This window comes from Herpailurus yagouaroundi, unplaced genomic scaffold, assembly GCF_014898765.1.
Source record: "Herpailurus yagouaroundi ecotype Mexico unplaced genomic scaffold, PumYag 139, whole genome shotgun sequence".
NCBI lineage: Eukaryota > Metazoa > Chordata > Mammalia > Carnivora > Felidae > Herpailurus > Herpailurus yagouaroundi.
This window is the reverse complement of record NW_024412394.1, coordinates 40518946-40540693: the sequence shown is the minus strand read 5'-3', so window position 1 is coordinate 40540693 and position 21748 is coordinate 40518946. Positions and strand designations below refer to the sequence as shown.

The 21748-nt window shown below is 37.0% G+C and overlaps 1 protein-coding gene across 1 annotated transcript in view; it reads left to right on the top strand.

Annotated features, from left to right (window-relative positions):
• The window catches only part of ELOVL4 (ELOVL fatty acid elongase 4), a 34156-nt gene extending 12668 nt beyond the window's left edge, over window positions 1-21488 (top strand). The window contains exons 2-6 of the mRNA XM_040474011.1: window positions 11854-12041; window positions 13205-13285; window positions 14632-14803; window positions 16049-16176; window positions 19427-21488. Of these exons, the coding sequence (XP_040329945.1) occupies window positions 11854-12041; window positions 13205-13285; window positions 14632-14803; window positions 16049-16176; window positions 19427-19702 (845 nt within the window). The 3' untranslated portion in view covers window positions 19703-21488. The remainder of the gene's footprint in view (window positions 1-11853; window positions 12042-13204; window positions 13286-14631; window positions 14804-16048; window positions 16177-19426) is intronic.
• Window positions 21489-21748: the final 260 nt, after the last annotated feature.

Genomic DNA, 21748 nt, shown 5'->3' with positions numbered 1-21748 from the left:
TAACCGACTGCGCCACCCAGGCGCCCCTGGATCTTCTCCTTCTAGTACTAATCCTTTGAAGTTAAACCTCAAAGGAATCAGTCTTCCAGCTTGCAACACACAATGATTCACTCACCTCATCTGTGTTATTGTCTTTTCTCCTTTGCAGTGTCTGAATCCCCCCCTGTGCATCTGCTCTCTGTGGGAGATTTTATCATTTGTCTCACTTTCTACCTTTTCATGATCTCTGCTCAGGCAGACTTAGAACCAAATTTCTTCTTTCCTTTTTTTCTCTATTTTTTAACTCCTTTATCCATGCTTTCAGGCTCTTTGGTGACTGTTCTACAACTCAGTTACAGAAAACATTTTTGCCCTCCTGTTGTAACTACTTTCAGGCCATTTACCCCCTCGTCCCCTCAGATGCTGCAGCTTACCCTTGCCTTGCTGGTGGAGACCTCCATTCCCTCCTGTCTGCCCATCACATGCCGACCTCTTCGTCGTTTTTTAGCCGAACCTCTGCCTGCACCACCTCTATATTCTGCAAGGTCTGCCCTTTCCTTACATTCATCCAGGCACTCTTCCTAATTCAAACCATCACCCTTTTTCCTGAGGATGTAAAGGGAGGCTAAAGCAGAAATTTTCCCTGCTCATCACTCTGACTCAATGGGAACGTACTGCACTTTCCTTCATGCAGTGCCTTCAGAATCTGTGTTTTACTTCCAGAGTATATCTTGGATTGTTACCTGTCCATTGTATCCAGCTGTATAAAGACCCTTTCTCCTCTAGTTCTGCCTTCTTCATCTCACTGATACCCAAAACCTTACTTGGCTTGGAGAATATATTAAGCATCACATGTTAGACTAGAATCCAGAAAAGGCCTTATGCTGTTATTTGGTTTACCCCTATCATAGAGATAAAATCCTTCTCAAAGTCTTCTTGACAACAGTTACCTACATTTTTCATTAAAAATTTTCTTTTTAACAAATGTTTGAGGGCACTTGTATCCTAGGCATTGTTATATGGATACATCAAGGAATAAAGACTGTGGCCCTGGCCCTCATGACCTTTATAATTAATGGAGGAAGACATTGACTACCTCATTAAGAAAAAGTCTGCGGTTTCCCTCTGGGGTTCCTCTAGTGTACGGTGTGACATTGACTATTATTTTTGTGTAGTCAGTAAAGGCAAATGGATTTTTAACAATATTGCTTGTATATTAGTGGTTAGTATACAGGTGTAAAAAATGGTATTGATTCGCAGCTGTTGGTTCTAACTTATTAAAGAAGGATGAATAGTTTTGGAAAATATATAGTACATACTTCTCAATGTCTTGAATATACTCCCAAAGCTACTCAGTATCTCTAGTTGGTTGTTAGGCGTGTGTTTTTGTTTATGGCAGGTTAAATAGATGTAGATGTTGTTAAAAGGAAAATAAAGTGATTCAGGTAGACTCTAGGAACAAATAAATAAACCAAGCTTTTATGACTGGATTTTAATGTAAAATAGGCCCACGTTTATGAGTAAACTAGAGCAGTTCTTCTTAGATTTTAATGTGTAAATCACCTGCGAATCTTATTAAAATACACATTCTGGCTTAGTAGTCCTGGAATGAGGCCTGAAATGCTGTATTTCTTTAAAATTTTTTTAAACATGTATTTATTTTAAGAGACACAGAGAGACAGAGTGCGAGTGGGGGAGGGGCAGAGAGAGAGGGAGACACAGAATCCGAAGCAGGCTCCAGGCTCTGAGCTGTCAGCACAGAGCCCAACACGGGGCTTGAACCCACCAACAGTGAGATCATGACCTGAGCTGAAGTCGGACACTTAACCTACTGAACCACTCAGGTGCCCCTGAAATGCTGCATTTCTATTAGCTCCCAGGAGATACTTTTCTGCTGGTGTACCACACTTGGAATAGCAAGGGAATGGAGGACTCTTAATTTCTTTGATAATCTGCTACTTTGTACTAATATTGAAAAAGAAGACTTACAAATGTTCCTAAGCGATTGCTTTAAAGATATGTTTAAGAAAAACAAACAATGGCATGGATTTTTATAGAATATTTAGTGGTTTTTTTACCCCAGCAAGGACTTTGTATACCTTTTAGAACCATATTGATCAATAACTCTTGCTCATTTTAACTGAATCAAAAGGGCAGTTGAGAAATGTCTTGAATGTCTATTCTCACAATAGCAGTAGCCATAATAATAATATTTATTTTGCAGACACTTTGCGGCCTTCATCCAGTCCACTAGTCTTCAGCCATTTGCTGGGTACATCCACTGTTAACAAGCCTTTATGGCTATAGAAATAACAATACTGCCCCTGCCCAGTCTGTGTGGGATGTGCTTAAACAGACTAAACGGACAGTTGCATGGTATAATAGAGGTAATCACAGTGTGCTTTAAAGATTTCAAAAGAAATACATATTTAATACTTTTAAAATAAAAAACGAGTTAATGTTGGAGAGGCTTCTTACAGAGGGTTATCAATTTGAGCCTCAAAGCAACTCTGTGATTTGGGTAATTTTATTATTACCCCCATTTTACATAAGAGGAAAGTGTGCTCCAACAGTTTCAGGTGTTAAGTCATGGGGCTAGCACATAGATAGACTTGGGATCCAGGTGTTCTTAATTCAAGTCCTGTCCCTTGTCCCTGTACCACACTCCCTCTGTTCCATGTGTGTTCCTAAGTCATCACCGGACTAGAATTATTTCCTAGTCTTGTGCTCACTTTTGTTAATTCTAGAAATTTGTATGTCCTAAAAATTAAAAATTTTACTGCTGGGGCGCCTGGGTGGCGCAGTCGGTTAAGCGTCCGACTTCAGCCAGGTCACGATCTCGCGGTCCGTGAGTTCGAGCCCCGCGTCGGGCGCTGGGCTGATGGCTCGGAGCCTGGAGCCTGTTTCCGATTCTGTGTCTCCCTCTCTCTCTGCCCCTCCCCCGTTCATGCTCTGTCTCTCTCTGTCCCAAAAATAAATAAACGTTGAAAAAAAAATTAAAAAAAAAAATTTACTGCTTTTTATTTTGGAAGATGATAACTAGCTTAGACTACTTGGGAAATAAAGTTCATTTTGATTGGTAGAAACCTGAATTCTAAGAAGCTTTAAGAAAAATCAATTACAAGAATTAATTACAGTTGTTTGTGTATAAGTAGAGGTTTATAAAGGACTTGGATTACTTCAAAACTATTGGATTATGAATATTTTGTTACTTATGAAAATTAAATCCATATTATTTATTTACATTTTGTTTTTTTCTTTCATTTTTAATATTTTTAACATTTATTCATTTTTGAGAGGCAAAGAGAGACAAAGTACGAGCGGGGGCGGGACAGAGAGAGAGGGAGACACAGAATCCGAAGCAGGCTCCAGGCTCTGAGCTATAAGTACAGATCCTGATGCGGGGCTCCAGCCCATGAACTGTGAGATCATGACCTGAGCCGAAGTCAGAGGCTTAGCCAACTGAGCCACCCACGCACCTCTGGTTTACACTTTATTAAAAAAGAGGTTTTGTTCTTTTAAGTAGCCTCTAAATAATTCAAAATGCAAAGTTAGACTTGTTATGTATTTGTTCTCCTGAATAAATGATAGAATGTGCTGTCTTCTCAGTATATAAGTTATAAAAATGTTCTGTTTTCTCAGTTTAAACTCTTATACAATTTATTATTGATGGTATTTTCCCTTTCATTTGGTTAAGCTCTTCTCTTGGAAAAGAGGATTTAGTGGTTTAATTATTATCAATAATAATGACAGTGCCAACACTTATTGAACTCTTATTCTGTGTCAGGCACCATGCATATAGCAATATCTTATTCCTGCCAACAACGCTGTTATCATCCATAAAGCCAGAGAGACTTAAGTGACTTGCTCAATGTATTTACCTAGTAAATTAGAGAGCTAGGATTCCAGTGTTGGTAGGCTGACTTGAGAGTCAATATTTGCAATCTAGAGAACTTTAGAGCAGGAAGAAAAGGCATAGAAGATATCGCAGGACTTGACTTTAAAAAAAAACCTTTTTTTTAAATGTTTATTTTTGAGAGAGAGACAGAGTGCAGGTGTGGGAGGGGCAGAAAGAGAGGATGACACAGAATCCAACGCAGGCTCCAGGCTCTGAGCTGTCGGCACAGAGTCCGACGCGGGACTCAAACTCACAAACTGTGAGATCATGACCTGAACTGAAGTCAGAAACTTAACTGACTGAGCCACCCAGGTACCTCGGGACTTGACTTTTAATGGGAGGGACTCAGCTTATTCCTGAAATAAGACACACCTGTGTGAAGATGTGGCATGGATAGGGAATAGGATACAGCAGAAGGAACAACAATTGTGGTATTCATGTGTGCTGCAGCTTTTACATTTAATCATCACACATCAACCTGTGAAGTAGTTACTATTTCCTGATTGAAAAGAAAAGAACAGTTGATTCTCCATCTGTAAGTGTCTGTTGCTTGCCCCATCCTTTTGGAAACATCTTACTCTCCTTTTATTCTCCTTTTATTCATTTTATTCTCTCATTCCACATGCTCTTTCCCTTGTGACCTCAAACTCGATGTGAGTGAGTCACATTGCCAGTGACTCTTCCATGTGTCTGTAACCCTGGTAGTTCTCTGCAGCCACAAGGCCTACTGGATACGTCCACCCAGGTACTTCAGACACACACAAGTACTTCAGACACAGGATGTTTAAAAAGTCACCTGGTCATTTCCTTCCAGATTCATTTCTCTTCCTTTATGCTCTGTCCTGGATCTCCTTCCAGATCTGTTCCTCTCCTTTTATGCTCTGGCCAGGATCATGGTTTCACCACTTCTGCCACCAGCCATGCCAGAAATCTGGGAGTACTTTTGAATTTTCTTTCACCCTTAGCTCTTACATCTGCATCAGTCACCACGTCTGTAGAGATTACTTTCATGTCTGCCTATGTTCATCACCAGTGCAGCCCTCTTAATTCAGGTTTCCATCATTTCTTGCATTACAGTGGTGTCCAAGTCTGACTGCCCACCAGAATCACCAGAGGAACATTGAGATCACAGTCCTGGCCCTATCCATGGAGATTTTGATTCAGTAGATCTAGGGTGGGGCCCAACAATCTATACTTTTAACAAGCAGATGGTTCTTATGTGGGTGGCCTGGCAACAGAGATGTTTGAGAACCACTGATCCAACTGGTTTCCTTGCCTCTTGATGTATCCTCTTCCCCTTCAGTCCATCTCCCACTGCTTCTGCCATTATTTTTTATAAGCTAAACGTGATCCCCTATTTTTAACCAATTAAGCATCTCTCCATTATCTACCAGACAGATTCTAGCCTCTTCAGCATAGCTTGTAAGACTCTCCTAGGTCTGATCTGACCCATAAGTCTCCAGTCATTTCCTGCCATCTTCCTTTGTAAATATCCTCTACCTCAGGCCTGCTTAGTTTCCAGAATAAATGTGTTATTTCTTGATTTGGGGCTTTTTATACATATGTTTCTGTCTGTAAGAAGGCCTTCGTTCTCTCTGTTTGGCAAATTCCTCTTCTTTCCTTCAAGAAACAATTCAGATGTCTATCCCTGCAGTCCATCTTGTCCCCTGTCCTACCACTGTTCTTAACTGTCTTCTCTTACATTGTGCTCATTGTCCTGCAAAGCAATAGATTTTTTATGTCTGTCTCCTTTTCTAGTAAATGAGTTTTGACAGGTCAGGAACCAGACTACCTTCCCCAAATCACTTAGTTCAGAAGGGGTGGAGAGTCTCACTTCAAAGTCTATTCTATGTATCCATCATGCTGTGTGATTTTAAGATACAGATCAGGTTAAGAATAAAAACCTGTTGGTGTAGCATGTTTGAAGGAAGCTCCACTTCAGATAGACCATTTTACCTCCCATTTGTAAAGGTATAATCTACACATAATAAAACTAACTCTTTTTATTTAACAGTGTGTGAGTTTTGACACAGACAGTTGTGTAACTATTACATGACCTTTTAATACAAATAAAATTTTATGATTACTGACTGAACGAATGTTTGTAAATAAATCATTCTCACTTGGTATGAGCTTTATGAAACAATCAAAATGTTCTAAATGGAAACTATTTCTTGAGGAAAAAAATTAACTCTTAAGGGTCTGAAAGAGTTAAGATAATGTATCTTAGTAATTCTTATTGTTAAAATAGTCTCTTGCTCCTGAACTTGATGTGCTACAATGCTTATCTCTAGGTTCGCTTAAATTTAATTTAAAACTAGGATAAGGAACTCATTGCCAAAGAAGACAGCTCTTTCTTCTTACAAAAAGAAAGACCAAGTTCTTAGAAATTTTCTGAATTTAGGTGTAATTCAGCTTCCTAAAACTTCTTTTCGTTGGTTCTAATTCTATGGAATTAGAGAATAAATCTGAGCTCTCTTTAGGTCTTTTAGTGTTTGATGAGTCCTCTTTCTTTTCTCCAGGCTGGACATCCTTAGTTTTTTCCCACCTTTCTTTGTGTTATGGCTTCCAAAGCATTCATGATCCTAGACCAGGTGTGTTAGATGTAGCACCTAAAAAAGTATGAAACTTAGTGTGACTATCTCTTGTCCTTCTTTCTACTAAGGGAACTTTTGTAGGTCTCTCTTATTTTCTTTCCCTTAAAGAAACATGATAGTCACAATTCTATCTTAGCATACCATTTGTACCCAAAATTTGGTATTGGTATCAAATTGATGGAAATCATCTCTCTTAAAATTAATGGACGTGAAAACTGAGTGGTATTCGAATACCTGCTAGGCTACATGAGGCTCTTGACTTCTCTGAATTTCATTTTTAATATAAAGAGATCATATCTAAATCTAAAATTGTACAGCCCTCCTTTAGGTAAAGGTTTACATGTAACACAAATGGCTTAAAATTGTTGATAAGCTCAAAATAAGAGCAAAATCACTAAGACATGGAGGCATAAACATGTTAATAAACTTAGATATAAAATATAAAAATAAGACAATTTGACAAGTCAACTAGAGTCAGTTTATATTTGTGCCATATTGATCCCCTCCCCCCAAACTGTACAAATAGAGAATTTCTAAGAATGTTATATAAAACCCATTTGAATCTTGGGTATTCCTTGATGACAGTTTGACTTCAGTGGTGGCAGGAGGAATAGGATTTCAGTTGAATTGTTTTCTCCCTTGTTTTTTTCCTAATAAATTCATGGTGTCAATTCCTGTCCACAACTGTGTAGAATTAGGATATTGACAGCATATTGGAAACATGTCATCATTTACTCTAATGTGTGTAATCTACACTTAGATTCAGTGTAACTCAAATGAATAGAAGATTTAATTTACCCTTAAAATATGCTGTTTATAACAAATAAACAAAACTCAGAAAAAAGGGATCAGATTTGTCCTTACCAAGGGAAGGGGGAAGGGGGTGTTAGAAGAAGGTGGTCAAAAGGCACAAACTTCCAGTTATAAAATAAATAAGCACTAGGGGTGTAATGTACAACATGATGACTGTAGCAAACACTGCTGTATGATACACATGGAAGTTGTTATGAGAGTAAATCCTAGGAGTTTTCATCACAAGGAAACCATTTTTTCCCTTTATTGTTTTCTTTCTGTTTTATCTATGAAAAGATAGATGTTAGCTGAACCTATTGTGGTAATCATTTAACAATATATGTAAATCAGACCATCATGCTGTATGCCTTATACTTACATAGTGAAGTATGTCAATTATGTCTCAATAGAACTGGAAAAAACAAAGAATCTAAGCAGATGTACACATCTTTCTTAGAAGAGAGGCAACATGTAAAAATGTTATTGAAACATTTGAGTTAATGACAGGCTGGATAATTCATTATTTTAAGATTATATAAAATAAATAAAAGCTTTAGTACTCATGATCTTCTTTTACTGTTCTAACTCTACATCTTTTTTCTTTCTTTTCTTTTCTTTTCGTTTCTTTCTCTTTTTTTTTTTCTTGCTCAAGACTTGTGTGGGGGACCTGTTAGTAATCGTGAATTTTCATATTATTGTATGACACTATTGTGACTCACTTCATCCTTTTTAGTGGAAAAGGGAACAAGTAAAAGAAGTATTGGATATACGCATCTTGTCAGAAGTACTAAAGGAAATATTTATGCAAATAAATTTAGAAAGACACAAGTAACTGCAGAGACATGGAGAGATATGCAAATATCACCATAGGATGGGGGTTGTGATGCTGTGTTCAGATTGCTGACAGTTACTACAACTTCCATAATGCTTATTGCAGGTGGAATTCTTGAGGGCTTTCTGACCCTGGTGAACTGGTGGGCTATTTTGAGAAAGATACGGTGTGAACTATGGACTTTTATAGTCTGAAGATGGTTTTGTTAAGTGGTTGCTAAATGAACACATGACTTGCAATGTTGAATATAGAAATGGGAGGCATTGCCTTTTTCCCTGGAGAAAGCAATGAAGTAAAGACACTGAGGCAGAGAGACAGAGAGCACACATTTACCCCTAAATACTGGGTTGAAGTGCTGACTTGGGTTCAAGTTATATGTCCCATAGAGGAGGATCTGGGAGGAGCTGTAGAAAGGGTTGCTGAGCACTGAAGAAACCTGGAATATCAGTATATGTACTGTTGGATTTCATTTGAAGGTATCAAGAATAAAGGACTAAAATGGAAAAACAAATCAACCACTCATAATTTATGTATCAAATAAGTGTGGTTTAGGCACCCTCATGAGCATTGAAGTACACGAATGAAAGACACAGCCCCTGCCTTCAGGGACATTGCATTTTAAAAGAAGGTATAGGACAGTGTGATGAGTGCCGCAGTGGAATAGAAATGTCGGGTACTCTGGCATGCAAAATGTGTTCCCTGACCAGTGAAAATTGCCCATTTTTTGGACCCAGTTTTCCTCACCTTAAGTTTCATTCTTCTTCCTAATTATCATTTTTTAAAAGTAACAACTTTCAGAAATTAAAATAAAAAAACCGTAAGAGATTGTGTAGCTTCTTGCTACTCAGAGGATGGGCCATGGAATATTGACATAGCATCCATTGGAGCTTCCTAGAAAATGCAGAATCTTCCTAATAAGTGGACTATATCCAAGACCTACTGAGTCAGAACCTGCATTTAAGCTATGCTTTCCCTCCCCGTGATTGTTTTTCTCATTAAAGTTGGGGAAATACTAATCTAGTTCCCTTTCTCTCCAATAGGTTTTATAGATGAACAGGATGAAGACAGATGGTGCCCTTAAATGGTAGCAGAGCTGATATTAAAACTCAGCCCATCTGTTTACTGATAGAGTCTCAAACGCCTTTTCTAGTATCTCTTTTTTCTTACCTACTCCCCTCCACCTTTTTACTCTTATGTTGGCCTCTGTTGTTTCATATTGTCAGATCTCCAGCTTCTTACTTGTGTCCCTTCCTCTCGGTGTCTTTCTTAGTTCTCTCTCTAAACTTCTCTGTTGAATAAGAGAATGGTACAGGCTACCCACACTATATATCAAAAAGAATGAACATTTTTATTCATTCTTGATTTGGGGAAAATTTTTGGACCTTTTTCTCTAATTGCTTTCTACTTGTTCAGAACTTAACTTTGCAATCAGCAGGAATTCGGTGTGTGATAAGAGTGTGATATAATCTGTGATGTTAGAAATAAGAATCTCCTTTCAGATGAATTTATCTTCCTTTCTTTGCTATGTGGATTATCTCATAACAGACACCTTTTGCTCTTTGTTTCAAACACTTGGAAAAACAATGTCTGCCCTCTAGTTTCTAGAAACGAATAGGACACCACAAGCTACTAGGATTTAGGGATTTGTATTGAGTTTTTTTCCTATAGGAAATAAATATCTAAGTGGATAAATATGCCATGTTTTAAGGGGGGACTTTGGCATAGAAAGATATGGTCATAGCAGGATAATATGACAATATTAAAGAAAAGCAGACAATCAGTGATAAGACCATTGTGGCACGATGCCTTCAACAAAAGTCAGCCACTCATCTTTTAAGCCACCCTCTTCATAAGAGGACTGTTTTCTCCTGTCTTGTGTTTTAGTTTATTTTTAACGCTGGAATATGTTTTGATTTGAGTGGCAGAACCATAATTTCCATTAGTAGATAGTAAGCCTCTCCTGTAAACTCTGAAATAAAATCAGTTTTTGTTTTTTCTTCTTTTCATATGTGTTTTTCTTTCAAGTCACTAGCCCATCTTTCTAACAACTCTTATTTCGTAGAAACCATAGTTATTATGTCACTTCCTGACTTGGGAGACTATGTTATTAAACATTGTTCTACTTCCATTTCCTTCCTTTTATCTTATTTTCTATCAATAGTGTATAGAAACAGACTAATTTTAAGTAAGTTATTTTGAAACCTAATTATCTAATCCGGAACTCTTCTGCATATATAGTCTCAGTAAAACTGACATTTTAATGGTGGGATATTGTAATGAGTAATTAAGTTAAATTTATTCAGGCTAGATTTTAGGAATGGATTGAAAGACAGGATTTTTTTGTTGTTGCTATTTTAAAAGTACATCCTATTCTTCAGCATGGAACAAGGAAATGTTTTGCATTACCAAGCATAAACTAGACATTAGATTCACAACCTGTAAAATACTGGTTAGCCTTTAGAAATATAAATTTCGGGGCGCCTGGGTGGTGCAGTCGGTTAAGTGTCCGACTTCAGCCAGGTCACGATCTCGCGGTCCGTGAGTTCGAGCCCCGCGTCAGGCTCTGGACTGATGGCTCAGAGCCTGGAGCCTGTTTCCGATTCTGTGTCTCCCTCTCTCTCTGCCCCTCCCCCGTTCATGCTCTGTCTCTCTCTGTCCCAAAAATAAATAAATGTTGAAAAAAAAATTTAGAAATATAAATTTCACTATCTTTTTATAATTTATTAGAATATTAATCTTTGTTAGCCCTGTATTTCATTATCATGCTTCTCTTAGAAATGTTACTTGTGGCAGAGCTCTATTGTAAAATTGATTCAAGGTTGCATATCTGAATATTAAGGACAATTGACTCATTTTAAATGAAATACTTGCACATATGTGAAGTAAATGCTTATAGCTTTAGAGAAAAGCTCATAAGTTGGTTACATTCAATGTCTTGAATATAATGGAAATGTCTTGGATATGGTGATTTCCATTTAAATAAATTAGAGAACTGTAGTCCCCCCCTAATTTAATCACACAAATATAACTATACTCTTGTCTTAGTGTCCAAAAATATGCCAGGCAATTGCTTGCATTGCTCCACCTCTTCAGTTTGCTATTTTTTCCTGCTTTGCTTTAGGTAGGGAGGGAGCAGCTTCCAAACTGCTCTGATAAATCTCATATGTTTGATATGAATGACAAGTTTCTCCTTAAAATATTTATTTTCTGGGACGCCTGGGTGGCTCAGTTTGTTAGGCGTCTGACTTTAGCTCAGGTCATGATTCCACGATTCGTGAGTTTGAGCCCCGCATCGTTGCTTTGTGCTGACAGCTCGGAGCCTGGAGCCTGCTTCAGAGTCTGTGTCTCCCTCTTTCTCTGTTCTTCCTCCACTCGCACTCTGTCTGTCTCTCAAAAATAATAAATAAACGTTTAAAAAAATTTATTTTCTGTCTATGAAGTCTTTCATTAACTTTTCACCCCCAGCTTGTTCTGTGGTTTTAGCAAGGTTGATTTCTTGTCTTTGTTCTCTAGGTTCTCTATAAAACTTAATGTGTGCCATAGGAGTGAAACATAATTTTCAAAAGCTACTCACAGGAATTGGTCTCATTTCTTTGGTTTTAATGCCATGTATTTTTGTTGTGACTCAGAGAAAAATGACTTGCATTTGGTCAAATTAGGAAAAAAGCTAAGTTGAAATATTATAATTCCTGAGAAATTCATTTCAAAAGAATGTATTGTTTAATGAATTTAATATCACTTTGTTCTTTCTGTAGATAAACGTGTGGAGAACTGGCCTCTGATGCAGTCTCCATGGCCTACACTTTGTATAAGTACTTTTTATCTCTTGTTCGTGTGGCTGGGTCCAAAATGGATGAAGGACCGAGAACCTTTCCAGATGCGCTTAGTACTCATTATCTATAATTTTGGGATGGTTTTGCTTAACCTTTTTATCTTCAGAGAGGTAGGTTTACTGAAGTCACCTTGTAATTCCCCAGGGTTATTGGAAATTAAGAAATTAGAATGTGTAAAAACATCATGTAATATTGTACCCCACGATAACCGTTAGCTACTCTAAAAGGTAAATTTTGTATTATTGACATTTTTCATGTTTGGATAAAAAAATATGAAATATACAGAAAGTATGGAACAGTTGTTTTAAAATGGAATTTTGAAGCAGACACACTAGATTCCAAGATAACCCTTATTAACTGTTCTGACACTAAAAGTTATTTAACTTTTCTGAGACTCATTTTCTCCATCTGCAAAATGGGAATAATACCTGCCTTCTAGGTCAGAAATAAGTGAAATGATTTTTGATAGTGTTGGCACATATTAAATAGTCAGTAAATAGTTGCTGTTGTTTATTTATAATTCTTACTCAGCAGTTTCAGATTTGGTAACATTAAAATATGCAGGTGTAAAATACTGATTTCAAGTGAAATCCTATTACATTATGTCATTATATTTTGGGTTGCAACTAAAATGAGTTAACTGTTACACACTGTTAATCATCATGTACTTTTCTGGTCACCAGCAAATGCTCCCTGACATTCTGGAAAGAAATCCTAAAGGCTAGATTGACACAGGCATTTTTTAAGTTGTAAGAGTGGAAGGATTTTGTTTCCAAAGAGACTCCTTATTAAAAGTCTGTATGAACCCAGAGAATGGGAGTGGTGAGGCTAGGAAAATAAACAGTACTCTCTTTTAAAGAAATCTTTGACAACTTAGCCTATAGAATCTCAACTTCATAACAATTTTTATTTAACTTAGTTAGATACTTTGACCTCATTTGTTAGATAAAAACCACTCTGGAGCAAGAAATCAGTGTCACGCTTAGATCTGAGTCATAGTTAATCAAAAATTCTCTTGATGTTATAAAGTAGATAGATTTGAAGCCTCAGTCAATGAGTTACTGGTGATTTTTAATTTAGATTTCAATTTGAGAGTAACTTGACACACAGCAAATTTTAGAAATTCTAATACATTAAATGTTTAATGCATTTGAATTTTTTAGACAATATTGCTTTTTAAAATAATTTGAAAGGTTGCATATTGTATTTAGAGTTTTTAAAATTCTGTATCTACTAAAACTTTACTTTAAATATTATTCCCCTTTTTTTCCAGTTATTCATGGGATCATATAATGCAGGATATAGCTATATTTGCCAGAGTGTGGATTATTCTGATAATGTTCATGAAGTTAGGGTAAGTACATTAAAAATACCATTCGTCAGTAGAAGTGGGTTTAATTTTATAATCTCCACTCTGAAAATGTACTTTTGTAGAGTGGCAAAAGTGGATAGGATTGTGGTGTGTCAGTAAAGCTGTGCGTTTCTTTAAAAGCATATAACTGAAAATATTTTCATGGCCATCATGTTCCATTTGGCTGTGGGAGAGTGCATTTGTTCTGGATTACCAGAATGCAGTACTTAGAAAATTCCATGTTTAGTGTAAAGATGACATTTTGGAGTTTTGTTGGTTCCAGTGAAGAATAGAAACTTATAAAGAGAGTCTAATTCATTTGTTAAGAGCCTGAGGGAAAACAAATGTTTTATAAACTATGTAATGTTTAGTAAATTAAGCATAGCACAATCTGTATAGGCATAAACTCAGTTTTTATTACATTTGCAGAAAAATAAAGCATTGATAATATAATGTTCCCGTATTTTACTTTCCAGTCACCTTTGACACACAAAAGATTTATAAACAGTTCAGTTATGTACCGTCTTCTTTGTTGTTGGTACATAGGATACATATCAGAGAAAATACTTAATGTAAAAAAAGTTGAGTCTAGGTTACTATTATAATAGGGTTCTTGCAAAATATTTTAAAACATTTACAGAGGTCACCTCTCACTAGATCCTTGGATCCTTAATCTCAGCATGTAACATAATCTTTCTGCACCATCTGGTGTCTTAATTAGAGCCCAGGAAGAGAAAAGACTTATTCATGTAAGTAGGATTATATTTATGACCTAGGAAATATTTGTTACTTTTGTTCGTTTGTTTGTTTCAACTCACTACTTTAAAGATTTTACTGCCTAATACTAAATGCTATGATTAGGTATTTACTTTGTTGCACATGTTAAAGTGCCAGACAGACACTAACGGAGACAGGAGCTACCCAAACATACTTGCGAGAATATCTGAAGTTTAATATAGGCTAAGCATGAACATCTGAAATAACCTTTACAAAGTAACTATCTCTGTTTCTCTACCATATTGAAAAACAGTAGTGTGAAGGTGTTTATGGCTCTGTGTTCAGCAGTTTGGTACTTCAGGTCATCTGCTATGTAGCAGACTAGAAATTTTCCCTAAACTGTTGCCACTGTGTAGATATAGCCTTGGACCCTTTCTTTCTCATCTCCCCCGCCCCCCCGCTTACGGAGAGATGCCTAGGTTTCACACCTACTTAGGCAAAAATGATTCTATGCCTCATACATTTTGTGCAATGAAGATTGTTTAGGACTAAGAATGAATAGAAAGCCATATAATACAGTGTCACTCTGGTGTTTATAACATGCTCCCCCCCCCCCCTTTTTTTTTGTACAGATAGCTGCTGCTCTGTGGTGGTACTTTGTATCTAAAGGGGTTGAGTATTTGGACACCGTATTTTTTATCCTGAGGAAGAAAAACAACCAAGTCTCTTTCCTTCATGTATATCATCACTGTACAATGTTTACACTGTGGTGGATTGGAATTAAGTGGGTCGCCGGGGGACAAGGTGAGCATTTTCAGGAACATATCTGCATATATTAAGTTATATAAATGTGTTGTGTGGAAAAGTAATTATAAGCTGGAAATTTGACTTGGTCTTTAACTTACTTTCATGGTTTATTATTTCTGTGTTAATTTCATTTTAAAGAAATTTGAACAAAGTGAAGCTTTAGCTTTTTATCTGTCGCTACTTAAATTCCTAAAGATTTGTCTCAGAGATAAGCATAAACTAATCTTAGATGTGGCAAATGATATTTTGATAAGCAATTGTAGTTGTTCTGATTCAAAGGGTACTAAGCTGTAACTCCTGAGTTTGAAGGTTCCGTCTCCAGTCCAAGCCCAGAGCCCATTCCTGCTCTAAAACAGGCCTTAAATGAACCTGTTGGATCTTACTCAAAGGAAATCATATATAGCCTTGTTAAAGACGATCTGGATTCACAGTTTGTCCAAGATCTGTCTTCAGCTTTTCAGATGTAGATTGAAGATGATTTACATCACTGAGCTGGAAACAGACTATTGCTGTGTTGGAGACCCAGGGTACAGGTTATTACAGTAGTACAGTTCACCTTCTATTTTCATTTAAAACTGTTAGGAAAGTAAGAAGTACGATTTTTTCGTAGATATATTTATGGGCACGTCTAAAGGCAATAATGAGGCTTTAAAAATCTGCTTATACAATTACATGTACCATGACTTTTTTCCCCAAGCATGAAAAATAATATAGGTAGTAGTTCCATGTTAGGGCATACTGAAGCCCCTGGGGTGCTCCATTTGGAACCTTGCCACTTTGAAAATCCTTTGCATTTGAAGAACACTCATTTTTTTAATATGCTAAAAGCCTGAGTCTAAACTTTAAAAATACCTAGCATGATCTGAAGAGAAATGTTTTCCGTTTTTTATTCCTAATCTGTACCCAAGATTAAATGTTAAAAAATAATGTGGGGGCGCCTGGGTGGCGCAGTCGGTTAAGCGTCCGACTTCAGCCAGGTCACGATCTCGCGGTCCGTGAGTTCGAGCCCCGCGTCGGGCTCTGGGCTGATGGCTCAGAGCCTGGAGCCTGCTTCCGATTCTGTGTCTCCCTCTCTCTCTGCCCCTCCCCCGTTCATGCTCTGTCTCTCTCTGTCCCAAAAATAAATAAAACGTTGAAAAAAAAATAAAAAAAAAAAAAATAATGTGGATTCATTTATTTTATGTTCAGATGGTTTATTGCCTACTAAAGTTTTCTGTATCTTATGATTCTGTTTTTCTGAAGCATTTTTTGGAGCACAGCTGAATTCCTTCATCCATGTGATTATGTACTCCTACTATGGGTTAACTGCATTTGGCCCATGGATTCAGAAATATCTTTGGTGGAAAAGATACTTGACCATGTTGCAGCTGGTGAGTGAAATGCTTCTAAAGTTTCTTGTGGTGAAACACTGAAAATGTTTGAATTTACTAATTTTAAATGCAGTTTTTTTTTAATGTTTATTTTAGAGAGACAGAGTGCGAATGGGGGAGGGGCAGAGAGAGGTTAGACACAGAATCCGAAGCAGGCTCCAAGCTCTGAGCTGTCAGCACAGAGTCCAACACGGGGCTTGAACTCATGAACTGCGAGATCATGACCTGAGCTGAAGTTGAACCTTAAATGACTGAGCCACCCAGGCACCCCTGAATTTACTAATTTTAAAGGGCTAAGTTATCCTCGACAACTTTCTGTTACAAAGTCGACTTTCTCCGTGCTCTAGATGTGGGAGTTGAGGCTGCTTAGCTCTGAGCTTCTTGTTCATAGACCTAGTTGTCACTGCCACTAACTTTTAAGATACTCTTAAAAGGCTAAACACAACTCTGGTCTCTCTAAGAGAAATGTTCGAAGTACACCATAAAGTACATAAACTCATATATGACCAGAAAAATAGTGTAACTTCTTTCTCAGGTGATTTTTTTCTAATTTAAAATGTTACTATTACCTCTCTTCATCCTGCCCTTGCTTGAATTTTGTTTTCTGTTCCATTTTTCAGTCCTTGTGAACAGAGCCCATACATTTAGAGAATGAAAGTTGAGGAGAAGGTACAGAACCAAGGAAGGGGTGGGGTAAAGGAAAGGAATAAGGACAAGAGAACTCCTCTTAATTCCCTAACACATAGTCCTTAGAGAGCAAAGCTAGGTTTTTTCAAATGCTAGCCTTTAGAGGCAACAATTTTCAGCACATATGCCTAGTGGGACTTCTTGCAGCATCTGGATATATCAGTGAAACATTCAGAGAGAGGCGCTAGCCCAGTAATCAAACTGGAAATCCAACACCAACCTGATAGCTATTCTTCAAGCCTTGGAATTTATTATAATTTGCTGTAATCATAGCATGTACACAATTTATCAGTGGAATCACATTTGGAAATATTATTCATCTCTGCTTTAAGTTGCTAAACAGTTGGCTGGCCGAACAGGAAACACAACTTTTGGGGAATGCTGGGTGTGAAAGATTCATTTGTAACTAAAATGCTGCAGGAGGCTTCCTCCAGTTTATGTTTAAGCTGTTTATATAGTTTGTGTAATTCATTTTTCTCAGTCATCAGTAAATGGTCACAAGAAAATGAAGAGATGACAGAAGTCGTCTGAACTTTGTATCTATTTTGTTGGAGTCTTCACCACAGTCTCCTTGAGTGATGCCACACTTGATCACACCTATATACATACATACTCTTTTGGTGACTTAGGTTCTAAGAACCAGTGTGAAATCAAAACTTCTGAAAATCTGGATTTTGTCCTAGAGAATTTAAAGTTCTTTAGTCTGATATAAATTTAGGGCTTACATGGAATAAATTATTTTAGTAATGTTTATATAATAATTAACTTAGATAGTGCTGTGCTTAAAAGAGAAACCACAATTGCCCATTCCAAATAGGATGTTAATTTTGTGAAGAGCACAGTATTTTCAAGCCAGAAGTTCTCATAACAGTCAATCATATCAGTTAATCTTATAAAAAGCTAACCCTTGTTAACACTATGGAATTCATAATTCTTCTACTGAGAGTCATTCATTTATTGATATATTGGAATTTAAACTGATTTGCCTTATCTGAATTAAAAAGCTTCTTAATTTTTGGCTTTTCTTTTATTTTTATTCATTTATTTTATTTTAAAAATTTCTTTTTTTTTTAACATTTATTTTTGAGAGAGAGAGACAGAACATGAGCAGGGGAGGGGGACAGAGGGAGAGGGTGACACAGAATCCAAAGCAGCCTCCAGGCTCTGAGCAGTTTGTCAGCACAGAGCCCAACACGGGGCTCAAACTCCCGAGCTGCAAGACCACGATCTGAGCCGAAGTTGGACGCTTAACCAACTGAGCCACCCAGGCGCCCCTGGCTTTTCTTCTTTTAAAAACTTTCAAAGTTGGGGGTGCCTGGGTGGCTCAGTCGGTTGAGTGTCTGACTTCAGCTCAGGTCATGATCTCGTGGTTTGTGATGTTCGAGCCTCACATCGGGCTCTGTGCTAATAGCTCAGAGCCTGGAGCCTGCTTTGGATTCTGTGTTTCCCTCTCTATCTGCCCCTCCTCCACTCACACTCTGTCTCTCTCTCTCTCACTGTCTATCAAAAATAAATAAACATTAAAAAAAATTTAAAAACTTTTAAAGTTGAAAGTGATTCTCTCTTTTTGCACTTATTCTCAAATATCTACTAAATTTTACTAAAAATCTTGGTTTGTAAATGATAGTGTTAATTCAAATGCAGTTTTACCTGTGTGCTATTTTGTAAGAAATAAAAAACCCTTTTGATAGTTTCAATTTTAAAAGGATTTGTACCAGCTTACAGTTTTGTGGAAAGAAATTAGTTAAAATGTGAGAGGAAAACAAATATCAAAAAGGGCATACGGTACCATTTACTTTATTCTGTTAGGCCATTGATATTCCCTCTCATTAATAACATTATTCAGCATTATCCAACAAATACTCATTGAATCCAGACCCTGTGCCAAGGACTCAGGAATCCTCAGGGAGCAACACATAGCCTTACCCTCTGGAGTTATATACTAGTGGAAAGATGGACAACCAAGAAGTTAAGAATTCCAGATAGGTTTAATTGTTCTAAAGAAAAAAGTGCACACAAAACAAAAACCCTGATGAATGGGATAGAGAGGGCCAGCTGGATGGAGGTACTTTGTACCAGCAGGAAAAACAACAAAAAAAGTCAGGAAAAGAAAAAGAAAAAAAAAACAAAAAGGCAGGAAGCCCTTCCTGAGGGAAGGAGAGGGAGCTGGAGTTGGGTGTGGGAGCCCGAGAGCTATTAAACTTTGAACAGTGTGGCAAGATTAGACCCTATCTTAGCCAGGCAGAGGATTCTGGTGTTGTTAAAAGTTATTTACTATTGGGGCACCTGGGTGGCTCGGTCGGTTAAGCGTCCGACTTCGGATCAGGTCATGATCTCACGGTCCGTGAGTTCGAGCCCCGCGTCGGGCTCTGTGCTGACAGCTCAGAGCCTGGAGCCTGTTTCAGATTCTGTGTCTCCCTCTCTCTCTGCCCCTCCCCTGTTCATGCTCTGTCTCTCTCTGTCTCAAAAAGAAATAAACGTTAAAAAAAAAAATTAAAAAAAAAAAGTTATTTACTATTTGCAGTAAATGTATCCTGCATCGTGGTTTTGTTTTGTTTTTCAGGTTCAGTTCCACGTGACCATCGGGCACACAGCGCTCTCTCTGTACACTGATTGCCCCTTCCCCAAATGGATGCACTGGGCTCTCATTGCCTACGCAATCAGCTTCATATTTCTCTTTCTTAACTTCTATGTTCGGACATACAAAGAGCCTAAGAAAGCAAAAGCTGGAAAAACAGCTGTGAATGGTATTTCAGCAAATGGTGTGAGCAAATCAGAGAAACAACTAGTAATAGAAAATGGAAAAAAGCAGAAAAATGGAAAAGCAAAAGGAGAGTAAATTGAACTGGGCCTTAACTGTTGTTGACAGTGAGGAAGCTCCCATTTCATATAAAATTTCAGGGAAAAAGAAGCAAATGAGGGTTTGGGGTGGGGAGAAAAAGACAAATGTGCTCTATGTATTAGTAACCTTTAGATAGAGTAAAGTGTTAAATACAATATCCGGATGTTTTATTTATGAAGTTTTATTTTAAACATTTTTTTTATTAGCCTTGATGTTGTCCAGACCAAAGCAATCATTATGTGACTTGGGAGGCTCTCCCTCTGTTCACATCTGTTGTCTAATGCATGAGATTTTTCATGTATCTTATATACAGTCATTCTTCAGTCTGATGATCACAGAAACACAGTATGAATTTTTTGGCTAAATTATTATCGCCTACTGATGAAAATCAGTTATCTAACATTTTCTGGTCCAAAGCTGGAACTGTAGATACTTTAAAATTTGCACATTTGGATTCATTTGCTGACTGGAATGGTCGAATCTCTCCACCTCTAGTCTGAATATACCCTTTTGGTTGTAATTAAATTAAAAAAACCTGATGATCTCTGTAGACTCTTAGAGGCTTGATGATGATGGTGTTGGTGAAAATAAGGAAGAATTACAGTAAAAGCCTGTCTAGCGACCCAAAGGTCACCATGACTTGCGGCACAAATCACTGTGGGAAACAATTTTTGTGATGAAAAGGCAGCCTTTTAATACTCTTGTTACTATCAGAAATATATTATGAAAATTAAGATTATTGTCTGATTGGAACATGAAACAACTCATGTCTTTATTAGTAACATCACAAAAGAGTTACACTTATGTGCTGTTAGAAGAGAGTATGTTGATTTTTATCAGGCTTTCCTTGTTTTGATTTGTGGCTGTTACCGATTTTTCATATGTGGAAATATACCTACCTCTTATGTTGGAAAGAACATTTAAAATTAAATAAATTTTAATTAAAAAATCAAGGAGTCCTCTAATGTAAATTTTAATAACTTTCGAATCCGCTAGTATTTTTTTTGCGTTTTTTACAAATAGCATACACCCAATTTTTCATGAAACGATCCTTCTCTTTCAATGTGTTTAATTTTGGAGTGATATTTTCCTTGTGACAAAGTTGCAAGATCTTATTTATTAACTAGATATGAAGTGTAGACCCATCTTGGGGCAATATTCTTGACTCCTTGGTGCTAAAGATCATTAAATTTAGTGTGTGATTGTTATAAGGTGTTAATTGTTAAGACACAAAATGAATAAAAGTAAGAGTAGTCAGAACCAGAAAATTAAATTTGCTGTTGAGAAATAAAGTGTTTTATGTAATATTAATGAGCAACTGGAAATAGACTAGGAAAGAGACTTGTACATTGTCTTATTGCATAGGTTGAATTGGTAGGGGATGTTGACCAGGGATCATTATTGAAAGAGAAAATGTGACAAAAGAAAAAAAAAAGCATGAATATTTTAACTATCTCAACATGTCAAAACTGCATGGTGCAGGATGTATGCTGTTTGTGCAGACAAACTATTTCAGAATATTTTGTAAACTGTAACATATTTATTGTGCATTAAAGTTACCCACTTTTTCCCCCAAAAGCATGCAGTCATGAGAAATACAGAATATTTGCAAAACTTATAACAGTTTGGCCTGAGAGGATTCAACACCTTTGTCTTTGCTGCTTGGTGTGGAATGACTGGAGACTTGTAAATCTTTGTGAACATTCTGTACTGCTTCCCCAGACCTATTCATTCCCCGCTACCTGATTTCAGCACAATAAATATACTACTGCTGTGGGAAAAAGTGATTTTTTTCTGTTAATCAGTTTATTACATAAATTATCTGCTAAATATTTATTTGATTCAGTTGTTAGTATTCTGAATTCTCTTCCACTGCCAATTACTAATGTAGAAAAGAAGTGAAATTAGAACTTGGGTGCCTAAAACTTCTGGTGAAAAGCTTCTTTTTTTATTGTGGCATTTTTTACTGTAAAAATTAGTTGCCTTTGGAAGAGCTTTTGGATCCAGACATAAACCATACCATTTTCTTCTAAATGATCCTTC